Source organism: Python bivittatus, unplaced genomic scaffold, assembly GCF_059951505.1.
Source record: "Python bivittatus isolate LINGU-HERP-01145 unplaced genomic scaffold, Pbiv_v1 ctg000690_np1212, whole genome shotgun sequence".
Taxonomy (NCBI): Eukaryota; Metazoa; Chordata; class Lepidosauria; order Squamata; family Pythonidae; genus Python; species Python bivittatus.
In genome coordinates, this window is record NW_028277096.1 from 11,821,528 (window position 1) to 11,847,766 (window position 26,239).

General features: G+C 41.2%; 1 protein-coding gene across 3 annotated transcripts in view; it reads right to left on the minus strand.

The window, feature by feature from the left end:
* LOC103068216 (ras GTPase-activating protein 4) overlaps positions 1-26,239 on the minus strand; it is a 71,829-nt gene that overhangs the window by 35,977 nt on the left and 9,613 nt on the right. For 2 of the 3 annotated variants that reach the window (XM_007421781.4, XM_007421782.4), the window contains exons 2-4: positions 4,125-4,181; positions 2,753-2,866; positions 1,403-1,464 (exon numbers count right to left, since the gene is read on the minus strand). In XM_007421781.4, the coding sequence (XP_007421843.1) occupies positions 1,403-1,464; positions 2,753-2,866; positions 4,125-4,181 (233 nt within the window). Of the gene's footprint in view, positions 1-1,402; positions 1,465-2,752; positions 2,867-4,124; positions 4,182-14,729; positions 14,826-26,239 lie in introns of all 3 variants that reach the window. The other variant, XM_088152297.1, reaches the window with a different exon arrangement.

The window sequence follows — 26,239 nt, forward strand, 5'->3', positions numbered from 1 at the left end:
GATGTATAACAACAGTCTAAAAGTATCTAAAAGTCTTCTCAAGCGCAAGACATGTGAACTGACTGATCTATGTCTCAGTACATCCCTTCTAACCCTACTAAGTGGAGTGAAATAGTTATGTCAACAGAGGGTTAATACAGTATAGGAATAGAATGTATTAGCTATAAAATAAACAGGTTTACATTAACACAATATGAGAGCGCTCTACCTATATCTGGAAAAGGAAGCTTGTACAGCTAGAGAGGTTCACCCTGATTGGGGCTGAGGTAGGACTTTCAAGAGGGATTGGTGGCCCCAACTCAGCAGAGTTGGGGAAGTGTCTTCTCAACCTGTAGGGCTGTTTTTACCAATGAGGGCCATGCTCAGCCATGGGAGACTTGGGAGGGAAGAGCGGGTGCCAAAACATAGAGGGTGGAGGGCAAAACACACCCTGACTGAAGAGAACTTAAATGTATAATATTAAAAATGGATTATATTAATTCTATGGAGTGAATATGACCACTTCTTGTGTATTTCTTTCCCTTTGTTCAGGGGGAGCCCCAAGGGCCATACCTAAAGTTTTGGGGGTACCACCTGTTCTCCATCCCAGTTTATGGTCTTCCTTCCAGAAATGCACCCAAGGCTTATGCATGATGGTTATGTGCAGTGCAGAACAGGAGAAGAATACAACTTGAAGCAAAGCCAAACAAAATAAGGAAAGTCTAAACCAGTGTTTCTCAACCTTGGCAAACTGAAGATGTGTGGACTTCAACTCCCAGAATTCCCCAGCCAGCATGGGGGCTAGGGAATTCTGGGAGTTGAAGTCCACAGATCTTCAAGCTGCCAAGGTTGAGTAACACTGGTCTAAACAATAAGCAGGAGATGATACCATAAGGCTAGATTCACACAACAAGGCTTAAAGTGGGGTTTTGTGTTCAGAGTATTGTGGGAACCCAACCATTAGCTTAACACAAAAGGCGAACCAGAACATCAAATGAAGGTATAATATGGAGCACAATGTGTTCTGTGATACAGCAGTTTTGTTTGATTAGCTTGGGTTTAGCAAGTTGTGTGAACTCATCCAATAAATCTGGGTGCTGACAAAAGCTATGTCTCTTTCTCCTCTTCTGAGCTAAAAACCTCTTCTGCCGGCCTTAACCATGACACCCATGGATGAAGTGAGATGAGATGGGTTCCTCCAAGCATATTCAGCCTGCCTCTTTATCAGGGCAAATCAATTAGATTTGGTGCTTGCAAAGGGAAGGTATGGATCATTTGGCTTTTAGAAATTCGATACCTGCACAGGAAACAGCACAAATAGTGGATTCAGAAGGGGAAAAGAAAGAACATGCCCATTTCTGCATCCATTCCATTTACTCGTTCAAAAGAATAGATGTCTTTCTCAGCCAAGAGGGGATCTCACCTTTCGGATGCTCGGCCAACAAAGTTTGGGGGATGCGCACTTTCCCAATGACATCATCCCGGCTGATACGAGGAAGACAAACAAGAGAAGACAAGGTAAATGGAGAGTCACCGTCAACCCAAGAGGTCACCCCAGAGCACTTCAACATTATACAGATGGGTAGCCTAGAGCTGAAAATATATTTGTATTATTTTAGGGGGGAACCAGGAGAGGTTCCCTGCCTCTTTGGGTAATGGCCTGTACAATGATCTTTATGTGCTTTTAGTACCACGGAGAGCTGCTCCCGAAAAATGTCCTGGCTCTTTCAAAATGTTACCTGACTCTGCTTGAGCTCTTGTCTTCTAACCATTTATTTCTATGCCAAAGTATTTGCTTTCTTCTTTTCACATGACCCTAAAGTGCTGTTTCCCCAACTACCTGGAGATGCTAGGAAACACCTGCGAGGAACCTATATTATATTTCTTTAAAAAGTCTACACAGGACACTTCTTCTCTATCCAGTCACCCATTCCCAAACCAACAAAATCTGATGCCACTTAGTGGTTAAACGTTATCTAATGCAATTATCCACCCACTTTGATTGGTATTGTACTGCATACAGTTTTCTCCTCTTTAGAAAAAATAATAAGAGGGAAGAATCCTACCCCTAAAAGCCTGATTAGGACTGACGGTGATCCCTGGTCACAAAATAGCTAGTGCTGCAAGGGAGGGAGGCAGCAGAGATTAGGATGAAAAGGAGCACCTCACACTACAACCGTTTCTTTCAGATAACTTGAAAAGCTAAAGGGGTGGGACCTCCTGAGTTCTTGGATGAGGGAGCCTGCAGGGAATTCCAGAGAAGTAGGCCAGACTGGAAAGGAGGAGGAGGAGGAGGAGAAAAGAAAGGAGGAGGAGGAGGAAGGAAGGAAGGAAGGAAGGAAGGAAGGAAGGAAGGAAGGAAGGAAGGAAGGAAGGAAGGAAGGAAGGAAGGAGAGGAAGGAGAAGGAGAAGGGGAAGGGGAAGGGGAAAGAGAAGGAGAAGGAGAAGGAGAAGGAGAAGGAGAAGGAGAAGGAGAAGGAGAAGGAGAAGGAGAAGGAGAAGGAGAAGGAGAAGGAGAAGGAGAAGGAGAAGGAGAAGGAGAAGGAGAAGGAGATAATCTCAAATGACTTTGTACTACAGGGATGTCTCCATGAAGTCACCAGGGGCCAAGCTCCCACTTGAAAGAGACTTTTCTTACTCTCTTATAAAATGAACAATGCAGCAGATGGGCTCAGCAGGGAGGTCATCCCACAGCTGCTTCATGATGCGAGGCACTGTCATTAAAGGCAGGGGGCAAGGAGAAAGCAAGACTCTAAAAGAAGCAATGTTGTACCTCAAAGCATCTTCGTCCATCACATAGAAGGACACACAGCGGAAACTGGGAGGCAGGTGGACTTCATATTCCTCACCCCAAAAAGGAAAGAGAGTTTTCCACACTGTGGCTGTCCTGTGGGAAGGAGGAAGTCAATCAAAGGCCCATTTTTTTCAAGATGAGGCATATAACAGAAGTTTTTTTAAAAAACAAACAAACATTAAAAAAAATGTTTTTTTACAACAATGTACAGGTACTCCCCCATTTAAGAACGAGTTCTGTTCCCAAGATCTGTCCTTAAGTCAAATTTGTATGTAATCTGGAACAGTATTACTGTATAATACTGTGTAAATAGTATTGTGTAATGAACTTGAACCATTGTGTATTTAACCCAAATCACTGTGTATTTAACTTGAATTTTGCTACAAGAGGCTCTGTTCTTAACTATGGGTCATCTTTAAACCAGGCATTCTTAACCCAGGAATTACCTGTATTTCTTGACAATGATACAATTTAAGCAGAGCCTTCTGTATTGACCCCAGATCAGAGGATGTACTTTATTTTATTAATTTATTTTAAACAGGCAAAACTTATAGGGGTTGAGGATGTTACTAGAGTCTAGGAGACTGAAATAGCCAGATCATTTTCCAAATTCAGGGTAGGAGAGGGAAGGGGTTAGGAAGGTTACAGAATAGTCCACCTCGACTAATTAAGCAGACAGGGAAGGAAGAGTTGGATTTGGGCTCTGTTCCCTCAAGTTAACTCTTAGAAGGATAGATCATTTTGCCACTCAGAGATCAGTAGCAGAATTAATACAGTTAAGTAGGTTCACTTTGACTTTTTTCTTTTTTTATTGATCTACAATCAGACTAAAAAATTATGGACACAAACTAACATCTTATAAGTGATAGCTACTATGATGTCAAACTTCCTTCTAAGTAAAGTTCACCAGGCTGGGAAAACAACAGGTGCCTCCCTAGACAGGTTGTTTAATTCAGTTCCATAGACCACCAGAAGGCAAACACTGCACGACCAATTTCATCCTTATTGGGAATCATCAGATGCTGGCAGCCAGATGTTCTTCTAGGACTACTGACATCTGATAATTCCCAGTAAGGATGAAACTGGTCAGGTAGAGCCTGTGCTTCTGGTGGGCTATGGAACTGAAAACATCACACAAAACACACACGATGTGAAAACAGAAATTTTTTTCACCCCTCCAAGAGAGGGGATGGGATGGAAGTCATGTAACACCTCGTACATGAGGGCATGACATAATGGAACATCTGTATCTCTGCTCTGAGAACTTAAGGGAAGGTGGACTGTATATATCCTTCTGTAGCCTTTCTTGTTCTACAAGGGAAGGGAGAAGGAAAAAGTGCCTCTGGCTTACCTGATTATGGCTTCATTGTCAATTTTCACAATACAGTAGGGGTCACTGCTACCCGTACTGGAAAGGAAAAAAGAAAAATACATATAACGATATCTATGTAGCAGACAACAAGAGCTTTCCCTACAATGTATATTATTAAATGAATATAAGAAATTCTCTACTCCACTTATATATTAGGGAAATCAGAAGGGCACATTGCCACAAAGAGTCCCATCAACTCCCTTTCCATTTTGTCAAAAGTTAATTAATGCTTAAAGATGTTTCCTCTAGCTCAGTGTTTCTCAACCTTAGCAACTTTAAGACGGGTGGACTTCAGCTTCCAGAATTCCCCAGCCAGCAAGCTGAGGTTGAGAAACACTGCATTAGGCTGTGAAACTGACCAGAGTTCTGCCAATATGCCCTACTAGCAGAGGAAGATCAATCAATCTGCTAGTCTCCTATAACGGGGTTCCTCAACCTTGGCAACTTTAAGACGGGTGGACTTCAACTCCCAGAATTCCACAGCCAGAAACCCTTGCTGTCTGGGGAATTCTGGGAATTGAAGTCCACTGTCTTAAAGTTGCCAAGGTTGAGGAACCCTGTCCTATAAGGCTGGTAAACCTCTATTCAAAAAAAGCTCAGCTGATAGGTTGAAAGTTGGGGGGACTGTGGGAGCTTCATTCCACAACATTCTTCCACCCAACCAGTCTGTCCGCTGGCTGTTTTGTGACAGAGGCTTACCTATCTTACAGGAGACTGGGAGACCGGTATACTGTCTTTCCTGCCATTTGGGCTTCCTGAATATTGGCAGATTGGTATTCAGAAATAGCCCATGGGACAGGTTACCTATGTAGATCAACTCTGCAGCAGAGACCCTAGGTCGGGCAACTTGAATGGTGGCTAAAGACTCCATCCCAGGAACCCAGCCATACTCACCCAGCCATGCTCTGAGGAGAACAATTGCCAGTGGCTTTTCCCACTGGCATCTCACATGGGGTGAGAGCTGAAAAAAAGCCAAGGAAACTTGCCATACGTGGCAAGAGAAACTGGGGAGAGAAGGGATGAATGGGCCTCTTCTTCTTCCCCCTGCCAGGTGACCATGGAAGCTTCCTTGACAGTCCTGTACATATAGGAGTCCTCTATTGAATAGGTCTGTCTGAGGGGATGGTCCTCTCTGGGCAGGCCCCTTCAGGAGACAGCCCTCTACCGTTAAAGACAGCACTCTGTGGGGCCCCTCTGGTGTATGGTTTTCTGTTAGAGGTCAGCCCATCGGGTCACATCTGTTGGACCCAAACTGAAAGGCATGGTAAGATAGTAGAGTTACGTGGTAGCACCAAGGGACCCTCGACTGGTCCCAAAAGCTAAGCAAGTTTGGACCTGGAAACCATCAGGAGATCCTTGCAGACCAGACTGGGAAGTTGAAAACACATCTCTGGAAGAGGCCAATATAAATTGTTTCTGTATCGTAGCCAAAAAAACTGCATGTCCGTGGTAATGTCCTCTCCAGGAATGAAGCTCAGTCTGAGGGAATCTTCATCTTTCAGGACAACATACAAGCTGTACTTTCATTGCAGTCCCTCAGGGATCTTCCTAAATATTTTGTAAAGATAACTGCAGCCCAAAGAGTCCTTTTCTCTTAGTTTTTATATTTGTGGAAACCCATGTATTAAAGAAAAAAAAAGTTCAGCATACGAGTGACTCATTTGAAAGCATGATCGAAAGTCAAAATTCTCATAGTGAAAACACTGGGTGTAATTGTATTTTCATACCTGAGAACTACGGCAGTGTATACCACAACTGACTGGCAAAAGTACAGATTTGTTCAGATCTGCTAAAAAAAACATCAGAAAGCACCTAGTTTTTGTTTCAAAGTTTCTGGCTTGAACATAAACCCTGGCAAAGAATCCTAGTTGTGGAAAATAGTGTGCTGAGACCAAAAGACTGCCAGAAAAACGTTTTTGTTTTTTGTTTTTAATCTTATTTTCCTCCTTTGGAGCAAATCCAGAGACAGAGGAAAAAATGGAAAGAAAAGCAGGGGGACACAAAGAATTAAAAGTCTCCATTGTGTTCTTCTGCAAAGAAGGAACAAGAAAAGGCAAAGTTCTCTCTTGATTCTGGAAAATCAGAGGTGCCAAGGCAAGGAAGTTACTGCCAATTGGCTGCTTGGTATGCTGGAAACAAAAAATGCCATAAACCCAGCAACTGCAGAACCGGTCTCTACGGGCAGAGAGACACAGCTCAGGGACAGCCAGATTCAGTCAGTAGAAATGGTTGGAAGGATAATTCATTCTGCTGACTTTGAGGCATCACAACTGGATTTTTCCACTAATATATTCAACAACAAGGGTGGGCAATGTTTTTTGTGCCATGGGCTGGACGCATGGAGGGAAGGAGTGAAGTCACATGGCTCATGACATCATTGAGCAGATCATGAGAATTATGTCATTTCCATCATTTACTCCATGTTATCACGATGATCATGACTTGATCCTGATTTGCATCAGACATCTATCGCTGTCCTGGGTCTAAGTGGCTTGCAGAGATCTACGCTCCAGAAAAGAGTATGGCAAATGTTCCATTCATTCAATTTAAAATTAATTAAAAATAAACTAATTGGTTAATATGGTCTCGTCTCATGTCAGAAAGGCAGGAACTGGGAGATAATGATTAATCTAAATTTTAAAAAATTAAAAAACTTAATAAAAAATATAGATTTATCTAATTCTTGCCCAATGCCAGGCCATGTTGATTCTGGGGAATTCTGGGAGTTGAAGTCCACACATCTTAAGGCCAATGAGGTTGAGAAACACTGGTCTAGACAACAGATTTCCTGACGTTTTGTTGGCAACTGTGGCTGGCATTTTCAGAGGCAAGGCGATCTGTCTTTATAGCCAGGTGACCTATACAGGGTTTGGGAGGGAGAATGCATGGGGGTCTCTGGCCTTGCACCCAGTTCTATGGCAAGTATGAAGTCTGTCTCAGCATAAAAGTGACTCACATACTGTATGTAGCAAAGTCATGGCAGGTATTGAGAAACTAAAGATGCTCACAGGAAAGACGGGAAGGGTAGGAAGGAGTAGAGGAATGTAAATAGAAAAAAGAAGGCAGTGTTCTTTCAGATAAATCATAATTAGAACCTAGAGTCTAACTTATTTCATAGTTCACAAACTGCAGTGCAAAATGCCAGTATTTTTCTGACAAATGAATGTCTAGCCTCTGCTTAGTAAGCGAAGTCAGCTCCGCTCCTGCCTGAGGCAGTCTTTTAGTCCTCCTCTCAAATTGCTCAGACCTGAGAAATTACCAGTTAGTTGCTCTTCATTTAGCTTGCAGTCATTGCAATGGGAGCTATTTCAGTTACTGATTGTTCCCCCCCCCGCAAATCAAGCTCCTTTCTATCTATCTATCCACCCATCCATCCATCCACCCACCCACTGCCCACCTCAGGAAGAACAAAAGCTGATTATATAAAGGATAATCACTCATCTCCCTAGCCAGAGAACAATAAAGCAAATGGAAAAACCAAAGCCAAACAGGAAGCTTTCAATTAACATTAAGGAGGATTTTGATTGAATGGAAATTATAAACAAACACAGAAGAATGGGGGGCACCAGAAGGGCTTCAATGGGTAATATAGCATATAATGCTATTCCAGTTCTAGATGGATTTGGATAAACAGTGTAAGGAGACATGTCATACCAGATACGTATTCCCATATACCTCTACTTACTAGCAGTGGTTCTCCTGCTCAATCCTTTTGGCTGGAGATGGCAGGAACTGAACTTGTACATAACTACTGACCCTGGCCCTTTTGCTCTCGGCATCAATTTCATTTTCACTGCTCCTCCCTGAGGCTGGGGAGGATGAGGAAGTGGAAGAACAGAAACTCCATCTACTTCACCAACCAGGAAATGGAAAGATTGGTTCTCTAGCTGGCACCGGTCCTGCTGTATTTGCTCTTGTAGCAAGGGGGAAAATCCCTGAAACATTTGGGTGGGGAGGGGACCAGCAGCAAAAGCCTTGCTCCGATTGCTCTAAAACAGAGGTCCTCAAGGGGTGGTCTGGGGATCCCTGAGACCTTTTCAGGGGGTCCATGAAGTCAAAGAAATATTTTAAAATTTCTCAGCTTTAAATTCCAATACCATAAATATCAATAGGTATAACCCACATAAACCAAAACTCTTTGGGGTCCTCCATCATTTTTAAGAATGGAAAGAGGTCCTGAGACCAAAAGGTTGGAGAACTGCTGCCAGTACTGCAATGTGACTTCAGGAGGGAGGGGAGAAGCCCCAGAGGCCAGGTGGAAAAGCTTGTTTTGTCCTGCCCCCTGCATGGGGGACCCAGTGGGGGTTCACGGCACTGGGAGTGGCTGGTAGCCTGAGGATGCTCTCTCCACTGTTTGCTTGCATTGCAGTTTTAACTTGGTGGCTTAATTTTACTCTCCTGTAGTTTTTAACACACACACACACACAAATGATTTTATAGCTTTTATCTGTAATACCGCCTAGAGTCACTTGTATAATGAGATGGGCAGCATGTATAAATTTGAAAAACAAATAAATAAATATTGTCTTTGCAAAGTTTGCTCTGGAGCAACAGCTGAGCAATTTGTTGGCTTAGCCATCAAAGGTCTCCAGAAGTCCCACATTATTGTACAGACCCAGGGATGGGGCCAATCCCAGATCCGTAAGCTGTTGAGTGACAAGGGGGGCCAGTATCAACTCAGCACTCATCATATATTCCAGGAGTGATAAAGCTGCAGGTCTCCAAGTGGCTGAATGACAACTTCCAGCATGCTGGTAATAGGAGAGAAGGCAGAACGATTCTGCAAGCCAGGGGCATCTACAGGAGAGGAACGGTCCAAAGAGTCAGACGGCAGCCACAACCCACACCCTTGAAGACTTGCCCCTTTTTATGTATCTTGCATATACAACACACATTAAAAAGAAGCAGGGCTTCAGTCATGGGGTTGCAGCCCTCGTGATTTTTTTAGTACTTCCCCCGCTCCTCAGATGCTCTGGTGCAGGATATTAAAAATTTGAAGGCTGCTCTCCATGTATTAAGTGAGATTAGGGTTAATCTCTGGAAATAAAATCCTAAATTAATAGAGGACAGGTCTACCTACTGAAGACTCGGCGTTCCTTCGGATTGGGGGGCACATGCCTTCAAATACTATCACTTGCAAGAAACAAAGGTGGGAGCAGAGAATGTCCATTTTCTGCTCATGAGCACCCCAGAGGCATCTGATTGGCACTGTACTAAACCAAAAGCTGGACTAATATGGTCTTCATCCTGCTCCAGCAGGGCTATTCTATGTTTCTATGTTCTTATGACTCATATCTGGCTTGTAATAAACTTAATAAAAGTACTGTTTACACCAGCTGGCAAATCCCCCCACAATTTTCACTTTCTCAGCCGTACTTGGAGATGTGAGCAACTGAGGTCAGATTTTTCTCTGGAGTTCCTCATTTTAGCTGGAGAGAAAACATTAAACCCAAACTTTGGGGGAAGAGGCAGATTTCATTCCAGCTTTTAAAGCAAAAGCTTTCTTAGCTGTCTGCAACCAATCAAAGCAATACATTGACTTGCATAGTCTTCCAAGACTATGGGCTTGAAATACAGAGTGGGGAAAGGGAGAATGAGAGAGAGAGGGAGGGAGGGAAAGGGAGAGGGAGAGGGAGGGACAGAGGGAAAGAGAGGAAGAAAGAGAAAGAAAGAGAAGGAGAGAGAGAAATCAACAGGAAAGATTTTACTGAATTAAAAATTTTGGAATTCCTTCTACCAATTAATCACTTGGCCTTCTGCCAGGCATTCCCTAAATACAGGAAAGTTCATTCACCTGCTGATTTGAGGTGGGTGAGATGAATTTCCTTTGCACTGCAAATAAACAGATTTCATGGAAACAAGGATAATAAGGGCCATTTCCCCAGAAAAGATACAATAGCCTTTGCAGCTGCAGAGATCAGCAGTGCAGAGGCCAAAACTTATGTGGGGACTGCTGGGTTGGTTTTACAGACTAGGTTGAAATGGGGTGGAATTGCTTGTGGCTTAAGGTGTTGTATGAATGGAGTCTGTGTCTAATTCCTGCTGTCCCCATCTTGCATTGATGAGAAGGGTGGATTGCATCTTTAAAAATATCATGTTAAAACATCAATTGCTTGGAAATACTTTTTCTTTCCTTGCTGTTAATCTCCCAACATGTCTAATTCAGATTAAAATAATTTGTTAGATTTATATACCATCTTTCCTTCAGGAGCTCATTGGAGCATACATAGGGTTCCCTGTGAAGTAGGCTGGGCTGAGATAGTGACTGGCCAAAAATCACTCTTTCCAGGGCTGAGGGTGGACCTCAATTGGGTCCAGCCTTTTTCAAAACAAGATGCCTCAGGATGTGTACTTGTCAACTTCCAGATTCCTGGGAACTGAAGTCCCCACTTCTGGAGGGTGTGAGGTTGGAAAAGGTGGGCCTAGTTCAAACTAATTTCAAAATAGAAAGCCATAATGAGAGATCCACTCACTGTACACCCCTGGACAAGGAGGGGAGCAGGCACAATGGTCACCTGGCTGCAATCTTTCTTAGGAGGATAAGTGGATAATAATTCTGGTTAAATGGACATTTATACAGATTACCAGACCGTTGCCATCTCCAAGTCTGTGGGTTTGTATCCTCTCTTTCTTTTAGATAGAAGATCATGCCAGCCCAACATGGAGAATGCTGGACCTCGGCATTCAAACATGCGTTTCCACTCAGAAAGAACCCTTCTTAAAGAATCAACCTTATGTTGGCTCAATTCACATATCATTCTGGGCCACGATGGGCAAAACTGTGGCTTGCTAAATGCACATTGGATGGGTTGGCACACACAACTTGCTAAGGTAGTTGTGAATGGCTGAGTTCATGCAACACGCTAAGCCAAAATCAAAGAAATAATGTTATGGCTTATGGCTCATTCACATGTCTTTGATAATGTGCTTTCCTCCTGGGTAAAACATATGCCCACAGAAAGGCCATTGTCCACACAGCCATGAAAATAATGCCAATTACTTTCAGAGCAGCAGCGGTTCTCCCCAAAACCAGCTCTTTGTGTGGAGAGCCCCCACTCTATCAACCAACCTTGAATAGGGAGGCTCTGCTGCCAGAAAAAGGAAGAAAAAAAATTGCATGACTGCCCAATGTGTGGAATCTCCATATCGGGAATCAAAGACTCAAGCAAGCAGCTGTTGCATTTTCTTGTTAAAAAATGGTGACTGGATGTGGGTTAGTAAAAGCTGGCAAGTGATGGACCTCTGAGGGAGATTCGCATGAATCTTGCAATCTTTTGATTTCTGTACAGTGGAAATATCAACTTCCTGGTAAATCCACATTTGGTCTTCTACAAGTTCAACGTTCCCAGAACCAAACCCCCTACAAAAAAGGAAATTTCCTGCACCAGTGAGGTCTCCACAGCAAGACTGGCCATGGAAGCAGAGCACCTGGTAGTCAGATGGGAGGGGGCAATCCTGTAGCAGGCCAGTTGGAATCCAGCAGATCACTGAGTTCTGAAGATTCCTCTGCCATGCAACCAGGGAGGTCTTCAGCTGCAATAGCTAGGAAAACCCAGCCACTACATCAAACCATCAATCTATCAAGCCTGGTGATTTTTATCCAAGATCTGCAAGTGAGGATTTCCCCATCAATTTAGTACCCACCATCCCTCTGTCAGTCAGTCCTGATCTTTGTGGTATACATACCAGCTATTCTTCACCTCCCTTCACCTCATCCTTACTCCCTTTGCTACAATAGTGGTGCTTCAGAATATGCTTAACCAGGTCATTTAAGTTCCAGAAGCTGCTTTTATGCAATATGCTAAGTTGATTAGTGTTAATCTTGGTTCAGTTTTTTTGTAGTATAGTGTGCTGCAGAAACTGAACTGATTGTGGTTTATTCAATAAATCATGGTTCAAATAATCAGGCCTCAGCACAACATGTGAATCCAGTTATTGACAGATCAGGATGCTTAAGTTCTAAACAAATGTTAAGTACTTTTGGACATTAATATTTTATGGTGGCATGAATACATCCTCATAACATCACATTGTAATCTCTGCTTGATTTGACCATAAGCCTTAATGGACACATTATAAATCATAATCTTAAAGAGAAATCTCTCTTTGCTACTATCACATTGGGTAACCTTAATTAAGGATGCTGTGTGAAGGTAAAGGTTGGGTTTATTGAAACATTAGATATTACAAGATCAAATTTACTCTGTAACGAGCTGCTTTAGATATGTGTTGGGCTTCAGCTCCCAGAATTCCCAGTCACTGGCTAAATTTGCTAGGAATTCTGGGAGGCATCATGTTAGAGAAAGCTGGCACTGGCCACTGTGATTGGAAATGATATTTTAAAGAATATTTGCAGCATATTTATTCAGAGAAGTGTCCAGGAGAAGGCCTAAACCAACAGGCATTCTGATTAAAAACTCCTTAAAAACACTTGAAGTCAGAAATTACATTTCTGCACAATCGGACAAGTTAGCACATTTAAAGCTATTTTTTTTTTCTTCAGTTGAAGGAGAAGAAAACCCCAAACCTCTGTTTGATTTAAAAGAGATGGTCAAAACTTTACTAGAACGGTAATCTGGTATTCTGGATATGGCCAATGCTGATGTTTTATCCAGAACACCACAACTTTCTGGAAAACTGCTAGAGCAACCCCATCATGGTCAAGACTGGTGTGGCCCATGGGAGAAAGTGATGATTATGGAAATTTCTGTAGTCTCTCAAGCCAGTAGGATTTGTAAATACAAAGGCTTGTATTCTCCTAAACGTGACTTCCTCCTAAACATGAAATCCTCACATTTATGAAGAGGAAGCTCTTCATAAGACATTTCTACATTTTCAGTCACTGTTCCCTCTGGCTCTCCCAAAATAGCAAACAAGGTTGCAAACTTGCTCAAACTGCATCATTTCACGTTGCAATTGGAAAACTCACAAGTGAGAATGTTTGCCCCTTAACACAGAAAATTATGGCTGGGTTTATATAAATCAGTGTTTCTCAATCTCAGACCCTTCAAGATGTGTGGACTTCAACTCCCAGAATTCCCCAGCCAGCCATGCTGGCTGGGGAATTCTGGGAGTTGAAGTCCACACATCTTAAAGATTCTGAGATTGAGAAACACTGGTATAAACCATAAACCTCAGATTAGGTAATTTATGGTTCATTGTGCTGTGGGAATACAGGAACTGTCTTCTGTAAATCCAGCCATGACATTAAGGCATAACATGGTTTATTTGTTGGGTCATAGCACGATATATGAATATAACACCTGTGTTTAGTTAAGACAGGTTTAAGGTTTAGCAGATGTATGAACCTAAGCCATGAACTGCCCAGTTCAAGGCTGGGGAATCCTAGCAATTGTAATCCCAAAACAGATGGAGGCTGGATTGGGAAAGATCTCCTAGTATCTGGCCCTCCTAACCTGGTGTCATGCAGATGAATTGGGATCACAACTCCCAAAATTCCCCAGCCAAAATGGTTCCACTAGAACCTTTTCTTCCTGATGTAAAATCTTGATTCTAAAACAGTGTTCATATATCCTGCTAAGCTATGACATGTTTATTTCCCTTTCGGACTCAGTGTGTTATGCAAACTTAGCCACCGTGTTTTGCAACCATTACTTACTGTGCTGAACCCAACCAATGTTAACTTATTCAGCAAGTTATGTTTCAACAAACCACAGTATATCCATCCGTACGTACAGTAGATACATAGATCCAGCTTAAGATTCCCTTATTTTAAACCACCAGAGTTCATGTCCTGAAGCAGTGCTTCTTAAAATAAGATCTGTGGCACTTCTGGACAGTCAGCCTTTCGATCTCCCGATTCTTCTGATGTCATTTTAAAGTGTAGCCAGGATTGATCAGGGTTGTTTTGAAGGTTTTATGGATGTCTAGATGCTATGAACATGGGCATGTTTATATGTCTGCAAGACTACAGAACTCGCAGAGAGCTAACGGTGAATCAGCATCTCTACTTCCCAGCCAATAACTGAGCATGGAGAACTATCAGCCAACTAGCGCTTCTTTGCCAGCAACTGAGGGCTTCATCTCACCTTCTCAGTCCATGCCTAAATACTCAACCCTTCCTCCTCTTTACTTCTTCTGTGTAAAACACCTGGTTAGCAGTTCTGGGTCTCCACTGCCTTTCAAATGTCTCTGGGTAAGAAGGCTAGTGTGTATAAGAATCCCTTTATCCGGTTGCAGAGACAACAGCAGCCTAAAATAGCTTTCCCTGTAGATCAGCTGCCATTGATATAAGGATAATTTGGGAATGATTGCATGGAAAAGGACTCCATGACAGCATCATGTGAACAGCATGGAGCTCATCTAACACAACACACCCATATGGAAGAGCTGAAAGAAACAGTTGACAGCTGGGACTGTGCTTCAACTTATAGCCAACAATCTTCTGAGAATGTACAGTATTTCCAAAAGTGGTAGGTAAAAATTATTCTACGTCTATCATACCTGGGCTGAAAAATCCAGATGACTTACTAGCAAAGAGAGTTTTAAAAATATCTTCCATCTAGTGGCCATATGGATTTTTTCCACCTGATACAGTATGCCTAAACTACTCAATTTTCTTACCCAACAAGCAGAGGCAGCATGATATGCTTTTACAACAGCTATGCAGAATCAGTGTCCCTGATGTTGATGGACCCAATGGAATCAGAAACTTCAGACCTGTTGTAGAGAGTAAGGGAGATGTCTTTGACAGGAATATGCCAGCAGCATTGCATGAGCAAAGAGGCTGAAACCTTCTTTAAGTCCTGGGAAGCAACTTAATATTCGGAAGTGACTCCAGCAGTCACTGGGGTATAAGAGGGAGGGGAGGTAAAGCACAATCAGGCCTGTGAGATGGATGTCAGCTCCAATAGGTAGACCAGACCAGAAAAGCAACTCCACAGGAAGACTACTGTAGAAGCAAGCTTTATTGAGATGGGTTCTATAATAACCAAATCTTGCAAGTCTGCTTGTGCTTTACTCCTCCTCCTTCTTATACCCCAGTGAGTCAGGAAGGAACCTCCTTGAGTCTCTTTTGAATACTATCTTGCTTCCAGGACTTAAAGAAAGTTTCAGCCCTCTTCGCTCCGTAACAGTTCTTGTATATTTCAGTCAAGGTCATATCCCTTACTCTCTAATCCAGTGTTTCTCAACCTCAGCAATTTTAAGATGTGTGGACTTCAACTCCCAGAATTCCCCAGCCAGCATGGCTGGCTGGGGAATTCTGGGAGTTGAAGTCCACACATCAAGTTGTTGAGGTTGAGAAACACTGCTCTAATCTATGTAGCCTCTGGATGACCATGATGTTCCTAACAAGGAGAACCTGGATCCTGCTGTCTGTGTATAGTTATGTTAGTGTTATGTTAGTAGTTTTTATAGCTTTTTCAATTTGCAACATATACATGGGAAATGGGCAAATATAGTACTAAGAACACCTTGTGACCCACCCAGCCCAGAGGTGTCATAAGCTAATTCCTTCCAACCACACCATCTTCATGAACAGGCAAGGGTTGAGACAGGGAACAATGGAAATAAAATGAAATCTATTTTTAGCACCTATAGCTCACTAGCTTTATTTGTTAATCATTTATAAACTCAATTAAAAGAGATTCCATTCTGCTGGAACATGAACAGCCACTCAAGCTTACGTGTGGGATGGGGGAAATGGATGTATGGCAGGTATTTAAATTACACTTACAGAACTCTGAATTTAACTTTTTGGCTGCCGGTTATTGCCAGATCAGCCAGCTGAGATTTTTCCCCCCCCAGAGGACGCAGAAGAGCTGTTGAGTCTGCCTACAACTTAAATCGGGGTGGGGGATCTGTGGCTCTCCTTTTTTGAAGTTGCTGAACTACAATCCCCAGAATCCATCATCACTGGTTATGCTGACTGGAGTTTCTGGGAACTGTAGTTCAGGGAATATCTGGAGGGGCTCACATTTTCCAGCTATGAAAAGGAGGCATGTATTGGACTAGAAGATCACCCTCTGTAAAATAGCTATATGATTATAGCACAACTATACTAGAATAACACTTAAACCTAGCAGTATCTGCTCTGCCAGTTATGACTCTTCTCATGAACTGGCCACAGCTTAGATGTTCTCATAACATGTAGCAATATGTATTTGTTGAATTTCTCTCTTTCATTTCACTAAAATAGGTCTTCTGCCACTTACAACAAACTCAACTGGTGCTAAACTGAGCACTGCAACTCATTGTTTGGAGGTAAAGTGAGGCTGAAGAGAAGGAGAGATCTCAGAAAGAAGTAGTTATGCTACTGGCGTGTAAGCAGAATTCCTACCACTGTACTGCCTTGTAGGATCTTTCCCTACTGCTCAACTCAAGCACTCTCTAGCCACCTTTCCTTCAGTTACCAGCCTGAAATTGCCCACCCCACTGCCAACACATACCCCGCCTCTCAAGCCTTTTGTTTTGACTCACTGCTGAATGTTGCTGTCCTGACTTTGTGTGTGCAGTGTGTGGTAAGCAAAGTGATTGGTTGATTCTTCTAGTTTTGCTCACCTTCCTCCTCTTCTGCAGGTCATCAGCTGGCAGGAGAAGCATTTCAGTGGTTTCTTGGGCTAAAGTCAAAAACCACTCAAGCAGGCAGCTCTTCCATCCAGAACCATCCTTAGGATCATGGGCTTTTGTCAAATTGATGATAGCAACATTGTACCAGGGTGATGTAAGTCCCTCTCCTTTCACACCCAGATGTACAACACAAGTACAAAAGTGGTGAAACTGGCATCACTATAGTGAATGTTGCTTTTGTTATTTGTCCCCCTTGACTACCACCTTGTGACAGAGACGTCTGCGGGGGAGGGGGGGGAGTAAATATTGTGGCCATAAAACCTGCGCCTTTTACTGTGATGCTTGTAAAAAGAGGTGGGTTTTGACCGTGCATTCATGACGCCCATCTTGACTTAAACAAATGGATGCCCTTGTTTATAAGACATCAGTTAGAATTCTGCACAGAGGTCTTAAACTTTAGAAAATATTCAAAAAGTGAAGGAAAAAACAGAGGCAGGGAGAAGAATACGCAATTGCTTTTGCTGCAGGCAATTGTTCAGTCTTGCGATTAGCAAGAGTTCATAAAATAAAAGGAGATGTAAGTTGTCTTCCAGCGTAAACTACAGCCTGATTTTTTTAAAGTCTTATTTGTTAACCTTAAAACATATTTTATCTCATTTTTTCTTCTTTACCCTAAACTTAAGCAAGCTGAGAAATGTATCAGCCTGTAACAAAACATGTTTTCTTCCTACAGGCCTCTGGGACTGTTACCATTGAATAAACAGTTTTTAAAAGGTCAGACTCAAATCATTTCCTCTTCTGAAAAGTTATATCCTTTGTTGACAAAGTCACAAGGTCTCCAATTAGCCAGGGGGAGCTTTCCAGTAAAACACATGGCAAAGAAGGGCTCTGAAGGGACATGATGGCGTTCTAATGTAAAGTTTAAAGGGATCAATCTTGTAACTAGAAATCTGAAATGGGCGCCTTGTTCAGCACATGGGCGCAGAACAGAAAGCAAACAGACGAAAAGCGGTCAACATTTCCCCCCAGAAGCCCAAAAATAAAGTTTAAAGCAACTTTACCCAGTCAATACCCTCCAAATAGATTTGATGTCAGCGTGGAATTATGGACGTTAAAAAGTTCAAAACTAAGTTATGGAAAGCTCGTAGCTGGAAAAATATTTACAGAATCACATAAACTGAATCCTATCAGCAGAACTGTTTTTAGAATTCATGCTCTGTTATTTTCCTAATCTTTGCATTCCTCTGTCAGCTTGTTTTATCTGATGGGGTTTTACACTACTATGGGTGACAAATCACTTAACCTTCTATTACCTTGTTTCTCAAGAGATCACTGGGATCCTTTCACACGTGGCCTTTGCGCCACACTACTCTGCTCATAACTTGTGCTCTTTGGGCAACTAAGCCCATTTTCTTTTGGTTTGATCGTAATGTGACTCAAATCACAGAATTTCTCTCTGGCAAACTGCAACACCAGCATTCAGTGGGACACAGAAGAGGGCTGGGAAGCCTCACCCGGCCATCTGCTGCTGGAGTTCTCAAGCAGATTTCACAGGCGCTTTTATCGGTGAACTGGATCTTAATTCTTCTAGCGTCTAGTCCAGTGTTTCTCAACCTTGGCAACTTGAAGACGTGTGGACTTCAACATGGCTTCAGCATGGCTGGCTGGGGAATTCTAGGAGTTGAAGTCCACACGTCTTCAAGTTGCCAAGGTTGAGAAACACTGGACTAGTCAATTATACAAACTTTGGCTTTTTTTTTTTTAAAACCAATCCAGCTTGATTTTCCCTACATATCTAAGCAGCACACACTGAGCTCTTGTCTTATCCTGCCACCCAGTCTTGGGGCTCAAGTGAGTCCATACTCCCCCTTTCTCTACCCAACACACCCTGAGATACAGCCTTTACTCTACAACCTACAGCCATCGTTGTAGCTGTTGGGAAAAGCTTCTAGCTGCAAAGTGATGCTATCAGGCCACTATTACAACATTCAGTGGCAATTTGTCTGCAAGAATAACTTCTCGATGTCCTGGCATATCCTGTCATACCAACAACTTAGTTTTATTTGAATCATGTATATACACAGGTTTCTGGCCTTATGCAAATTTGCTTTGTGCAAAATCACTATTATGGGATTGATCATTTCCAGCCAACGTTTGCTTTATGTGAAAAAAAAAAAAATCACCATTATGGGGTCTGTACCAGCATTGTCAATTTGCTCCAAAAGTCTAGGAATATGACAAGACGTCTTCCCCAAATCCTTTTCTGCCCTTAGTTGCACATTTATCATCATGTTGTTCAGTTGTTCTAGTTGTGCATGCTGACCTCCACCTACTACTGTACCTGCAATAATTTCTCCAGTTACTATGGGGTCAAAACACCATCAACACCTTGTCTAACTCCCTTACCCGAAATGAAAAGGGAAAAGACCTCTCTAACACTACAAAGTTGGATGTGCTATGTCAGTGTTTCTCAAGCTTGGCAGCTTTCAGAGGGGTGGACTTCAACTCCCAGAATTCCCCAGCCAGCAAGGCTGGCTGGGGAATTCTGGGAGTTGAAGTCCACCCCTCTGAAAGCTGCCAAGCTTGAGAAACACTGTGCTATGTCATGCCAAATCTAGTGAAAGAACCTTTTAACCTGAGTGAATTAACTGTGTGCAGCATAACAAGGAATGCTAATAAAATTTGTAGTGCTGGGTGATGGATTTTACCCCTTAGTCTGCCATGATCACTACACGCATTAGAAATCCAGCTGGAGAAAAGATGGAGAAAATGCGTTTACCGTTTGAATAATGCAGTGCTGAAGAATAAGATTCTAAAAATTTATGAGCATATTTGTCAATGCATTTGGGTTATGAAATCTGACGCTATACCCCACAGTTCCCTTTTTTTCCATTGGTTCAGTGTCTTGCTTTATGCCAATTTTCTTAATGCAAGGTTTGGGGGAAATGTCATCCTAGCATGAAGTGAGGGAAGCCTGTACTTACATTTACATACATCCATATGTATAGAATGTACAAAATGCCACTCCAAGTACAGAATACAGGTAGTCCTTGTTTAGTGACCACAACTGAGACCAGCAACTCAGTTGTTAAGCGAAGTGGTCTCTAAGTGAAACCGCGGCTGTTCTTAGGATCTTACTTCAGCTTTCCTTTGCTTCACAGACCAGCGAAGGTCATAAATGCAAGGATTGGTTGCAAATTTACTTTTTCATCATCGTTGTAATTGCAGTCACTAAATGAGGGTGTCACTAAACAAGGACTACCTCTAGCTAGTTTGAGCAGTCTTATACAAAACAAAGCATGCATATTCCAAATATTTTGGTTCAAGTATGGGGAAACAGTTTGTTTCTGATTTCAGAAACAAATCAAAATGCTGTTGTTTCATGTAGAAAATGTTTCATTCCATTCTGGGTAATATGATCAAATCCAGCTCTATCCTGATCAAACCTACAGATAGCCCATTCCAGGGGAAAAAATGACAGACTGAAGACAGCTCCATGAAAAGCGGAGCCAATGACCACAGTGGAATGAAGAGCCAGTGAGTAGACCGGCTCTTTGATAATTCCTCTCCAGACAGCTGCTCCTTGCGAGAAGACCACAAGACAGTAGTCTCTGGTGGGTTTAGAGCTCTGGGAGACGAGGGAATAGGTATCTTACTCAAACCACAGCTGGCGCCTTTGGAAGGACACTAACTTTGCATACTTCCTTTTCTAATCACTTTCGGAAATCACTTCTTAACTGCTTTTCAGCTATTACAAACCTTTGGATTGACATGTTCTATAGCACCAGGTGTTTCCTTCACTCCTTAGCGAAAGAAGTTTTAACTACAAGTTTAAGAACTTAAAACAATTTTTTTTAATAAACAGCAAAAGAATGATTAAAACTTTGATTTTAGAAAGTTACAAACGGACTAAGGATCCAGATAAATTTGAAATAAGATTTTGGAATTAATTAAAAAGAATCCTTGCTATGGGAAAACACTTTTGTTTTGAAACATAATAAGATTTTAAGAATTGGACACTGGAGGGAACTAGAGGGAATTAGAAATTACAATTAAAGGAGAAGAACACTTAAAAAGAAACTCAATTTACAATTACAGAATGAAGCAAAATATTTTAACATTGAACATACTGAAGGATATTTTTGAACAACAGACTCAGAAGTTCATTTTAAGAGTGTCTGCCTCTATAGATAGGCTGTGTTTAAAAGATGTTATGGAAGAGGAACAGCTTTTTCTGGACGAGACTGAGACTGAAAGTGGATTTCTACAAGAATGACATGGAAAAAGATGTTATGCTGGACATTCAAAAGAAACCGGCTGATGTCTTAATTAAAAGGGATATGCAAACAACAAACCAAGAGAGTGACCTGGATAATTTTCCTATATTGGATTTACAAAAGAGGCTTGTTAAAGTTTTAAAGAACTTTGTGAGACGGGACAAAGAAAACATGAAAAGAAATCAAGTTCTAGGACATTATTTGATGGCACCAAAGATCAAGATTGTTACAAGAAAAAGGAAGGAATATAAAGTTGGCTTATTTGATCAAGGTTAAAATAGATATGTTGTTATCTCTGGTAACCCTTAAAGGACTTTTGCTGACATCAGGACTGAAATGATGATGCTTTATGGATTTGTCATAGATAAGAGATGGGATATAGGAAGAAGAGATCATTTGTTGTATTTTAAGAGAAAGTGATAAGTTATTAAAATTGTTTATAGTTGTGATGAAGGGGGAAGTTGTTTTCTTTTTCTTTACTATATTCTTATTTTTTTCTTTTTTTCCCCCCTTTTTTCTTTCTTTTCTTTACCTTCTACTTTCTTTTTATTCTTTTATTCTTTTTCAGTTTGTACTAGTTATTACTGTTGTAATTATAATCTTTAATAAAATTACCACTAGAAACAAAACAAAAATAAATAGCCCATTCCCTTAAAGTCTCAAATAACCATCTTATGTCTGCTGATCCTCTAGGCTTTTGCAGCACGAGAAGCTTGGTCTGAGTTCTACTGTTTCTCTTCACCGAAAAATCAGAAACTACTTAGAGTTTTGTTCCATTTTGGTTCCATATAACCTTTTCTTTTATTGTATGTTTTTTAAGCCAATACTAATACTAATACTAATACTAATACTAATACTAATACTAATACTAATACTAATACTAATACTAATACTAATACTAATACTAATATAGTACAAATAATAACAGTGCCATACAAAAAACTAAATCTCATTTCATATCACCCCAAGAATTATGCAACTATAAATATGGAACAAAAACTAAATTAAAAGAGGAGTGAACACTAAAAGAAAAAAAGAAAAGAAAAAATATTCTTTTTTCTTTTCTGTCCTCTGTAAATTTGTCCAAAACCAATTTCTGTGTTCAGTTAATTAAATAATAAAATGCCCTATATTTTTCAAGACACAAAGGAAGAATTACTTCCTGGCATACATGCATACCCTAAAATCTCTGTCCAGGGTCAGTTCCAGATATTTTGCTGCCCAAGATGATGAAGCACCAAATCAGGTCTCACATCCTGGTTAGGTGTGGCGCACTCAACGCAATACAAGTTATTTTGGCAAAGAATCCTAGAAACGCCCGTCTCCAGCCTTAGTAGCAAAACTATGATAAAATTATGTAATATTTTCCTGCCATTTCATAATTCCTGCTGCCCGAGGCAACTGGTTCAGTTTAGGGCTGCTTCCGATGTAGGAAATGAACACTGATCTTTTCTCCTCGCCACTCATCTTCTACTGAGGAATACTCAAAGTAACTCTACCTTGATATTATTCAAGGAAAGCTTTCACTTGGTCCTTCCGTATGTCAACACTGGCCAGTCTCCCCACCTTGTCCTCAACATCACAGATACATGCTGATAAGTAGAAGAAGGTGGGGAAAGGGCTTTTGATTGAAAGACACACCCAGGAATCTGGTTTTCTAGCTCAGATTGTTTAAGAGGACATCATGACATTTCCAGACAGGATCTTCTTTTTCTTTGAGTATATTAAAAGGCTTCGCTTTCTCGGGTGTCAGAAAGAATGCAGGGGAGGAAGGACGGAAAGAGAGCTGTACGTAGGCATCCGTCTGAAGGGGGGAAGAGGAGAGGCAAGTGACGAAAAATGCATTGCAGTGTTGCAATGCAAACTCTTCTTCCTACCCACTTGTAAACGGCATTGTGATGCAAATGGAAAAGGGCAGAGTTTGCACCACCTTGCATGTTTTAGGGTTATTGTGGTTAGGAATAAATACCCATAGAGATGCACAGAATGACTTAGGGCATTTGAAAAAAAAAAAGCAGGGGGGGAGATGAAACAGACCTACATTTTCCCCTTTTTTGGTCACCTTAAATCACAAAAAGACGCCAACCAAACCAAAAGCCAGCATAAGAGCTCACGGCACCCAGAATCATATGGCAGGAACAATATGATGGGGTTAACAGTTAACCAAGGTTATTAAACAATCCACCACTGGCTGGGTTCACATAACCTGCTAAGCCATAAACCATGATTTTCAAGCCAGTGGCTGCGTTTATTTCCCACGGTTGCACTTTAGCTGCAGAGGGCAGCCATGTGATCCCAGGAAAAGATGCAGATGCTTTAAAGAGTTGCAGACAAGCTCTAAATCTGTGCCCCCACATTCTCCAAAGCCTTTTTTGGAATTGAATCCAAAGCATTCTGCAACCCTAGCTTTTTATCGCATCACGCTAAGCCAATAGCAAGCAAATCACATGACTTAGCACTACCTATGATCCCAGCTGGTGTCTTTATATACAAGGGGGCACTAGTTTTCTGGAAAAGTTTAGCTCCAATTTAGCTTCTGAAAATGTATTAAAAAAGGGTTTGGGTCATGTGCCAAATGTTTTCCTGTTATGCACAGTAGCCTGAAGCAGGCAATATACAAGTCAGCTTGCACAACACGCTTAATCAAATCCGTTAAAGAGTCAGCAGCTATATTTGCATACAACATATCAAGCATGGCTCCTTTTAACCCTTTTAGTTTTTCTGTGGCTTAGTAGATTGTATGAACACAGCCTCTTTCACAGCTTAAGTTTACATACATAGTGTGAACCCCAAACTGGTCTAATTCAATAGCCATGTACATGAGCTGTACGGAACCAACCTATTTGACCACAGTTAGTGTGGGACAAGGACCAAGGGACCAGCATTCAAGACCCCACATGATCATGGAGCTCACCTAGTAAATTTGGACCAGTAACTGTCCTCGGCTCAACCTGTATTACAGCAGTATTTATTAGAGTTATATCCCATCTTTTCATCAGGAATCCAGATAGAGGGTGCTCTGGAACCCAGGTCTCCCCACTCCTAGTCTAGAACCTTCAGAACTATAGCATACTGACTCTTGAGCCACAAGTCAGTGACTGGCTCAAAGTCAGCCAGACAGCTTCCAGACTGAGTCTGAATCTGGTCTCCCCAGCACCAAACACTTTAACCACTATGCTGTAAAGCTAAAATGAGGAACAGTTTCTGCCTGCTTCCTTCACGGGCATCCAGTAGAAACCACAATGATGTCACAAGCCTGATGACAATGTCTCCCATGTGACATCACTTGTCCCCTTTGGCCTCCCACCATAAAGTCCCATGGCTGCCTTGAATTTGTAGAGAAGTGTTTCTCAACCTTGGCAGCTTTTAAGATGGATGGACGACAAGGAGTATTCCCACAACTTGATTTGCCATTCTTCTACAGAAGGAATTGCATATGCTTTCCAATGAAAGTATCTTTGTAGCAGTTCCCATATAAAAGCATTACACTTGGTTTAGAAATATTTAATAAAAAGATGGCATGGTTTTGACGGCTTCTTAGAAGGAAGAATGCTCACCCCTTCCCAGACAGTGGACTACAGCTACCATAGTCCCCAAGTACTGGACAAATCAACCATGGCTGTTGGGAATTGTAGTCCAACTGGGGCTCACTACTTATGTGCTTAACCCATACTGTAGCTTCTGAAAGGGTGTACTGTACCATATGCCATGCATGTACGTGTGTTTATACAAAAACATTAAAAATAAAAACGCATATACCCTCACTTTTCCTATGAGATAAAAACTGGCTAAGAGGCATCACTCTTCTTCAAATAGTCTACAATCTGTTAAATTTGTCCCTAATCTGGAAAGGACATGGAAAATCTGCAAGATTCAGTCCGAAGTAGGGAAGTAGGGAACACTTCAAGCAAGTATTCCATCTGACTAGGGAGTGCCATACTTTTATTTTCATCTCTTTAAAAAAGCAAATATTATTTAAAATATTATAAATGGACTTATCAAGTGCATAAGGAATTCAGATTATCCCTGGCTTTGGGTTTTCTTTTTTAGGCCTTTGTGGAAACGTACCATATATGCAAAAAGCAACTTTAATTCATTTTCAACATTTGTATGTCAGTGGATCACATAACAGCTGGGGGGATCTAGACATGGATATCTGTGGGGAAGGCAAGGGGAACAAACAATACATATACAGTATGATGATGTCATCACACAATGCTGCAACTTAGATCAATTATCATGACGTAAGTAGGTAATGGTGGCAGCTGCGTGATGACCTCATCACTCACACGTTGGCATGTTGATGGCATCACAGTTTGTTGTGGATGCCACTGGATCTATGTCAGTCTCAAATTCCTTTCTAGATTGTGACACACACACACACATTTCCCCAAACTATATTCTCAGATTCATAACATCCTTCTAGATTATATATGCAGTTTTAATCTAATGGCTTTTGCAGTTTTAATCTATAGCTTTAATCTCTCTCTCTCTCTCTCTCTCTCTATATATATATATATATATATATTGCAGTTTTAATCTAATGGCTTTCAAGCATCCTTTCCAATGTGAATACACTTTTCTTTCTTTTGTATATAGAAACCACTTTTAAACAATTATTATCTCATGGTACTTCATTCCTTATTATCTATTTCAAACCACACTTCTATGAAATGGGTGCCCTTATTTGAAAAACAATTTAAATACTGTACTTCCTTTACATTGTCTCTGAATGTACCTCTACTGAACTATAAAGATTTGATTACGTAGATGGAACAGGAAGCAGTAGAATTTTTCATAAGGATTCAGTTATCCTGCTGCCTTTGTATGGAATATGCAAAAGCATTTATTCAACTGTGTGACTGCATATGCCTCTTATGAAAAAAACAATTGTTTAAAGTTAAATCCTTAGAGGAGAAAGGTTAAAAAAAAAAAGAGTGAACGCTTCCCGCACCTCATCCATTTCTTGAATTATATAGATCTCTGGTTTCTGCTAAATTGAACAAACTTCATGCTTCAAGGCAATTTTTTAATTGAATTGTATCAGACAGTGATCCCAGGAAAAAGGAGAAATTAGTAAACTATTGACTTTTAGATTTACATAAATTAAACAACACCGTCCTAGATCTTTTATTCATGATTCATGGAGGAAAGAGTTTACAGATTCTAAGTCAATAATTGTAGTTTTTTAATTCCAAACTGAATAGTAATAGTTTATTTCTCAGCAACAGATAATTAGATAAGATTCTCTTCTACAAAATATCCACAGCTATCACAGGGCAACCT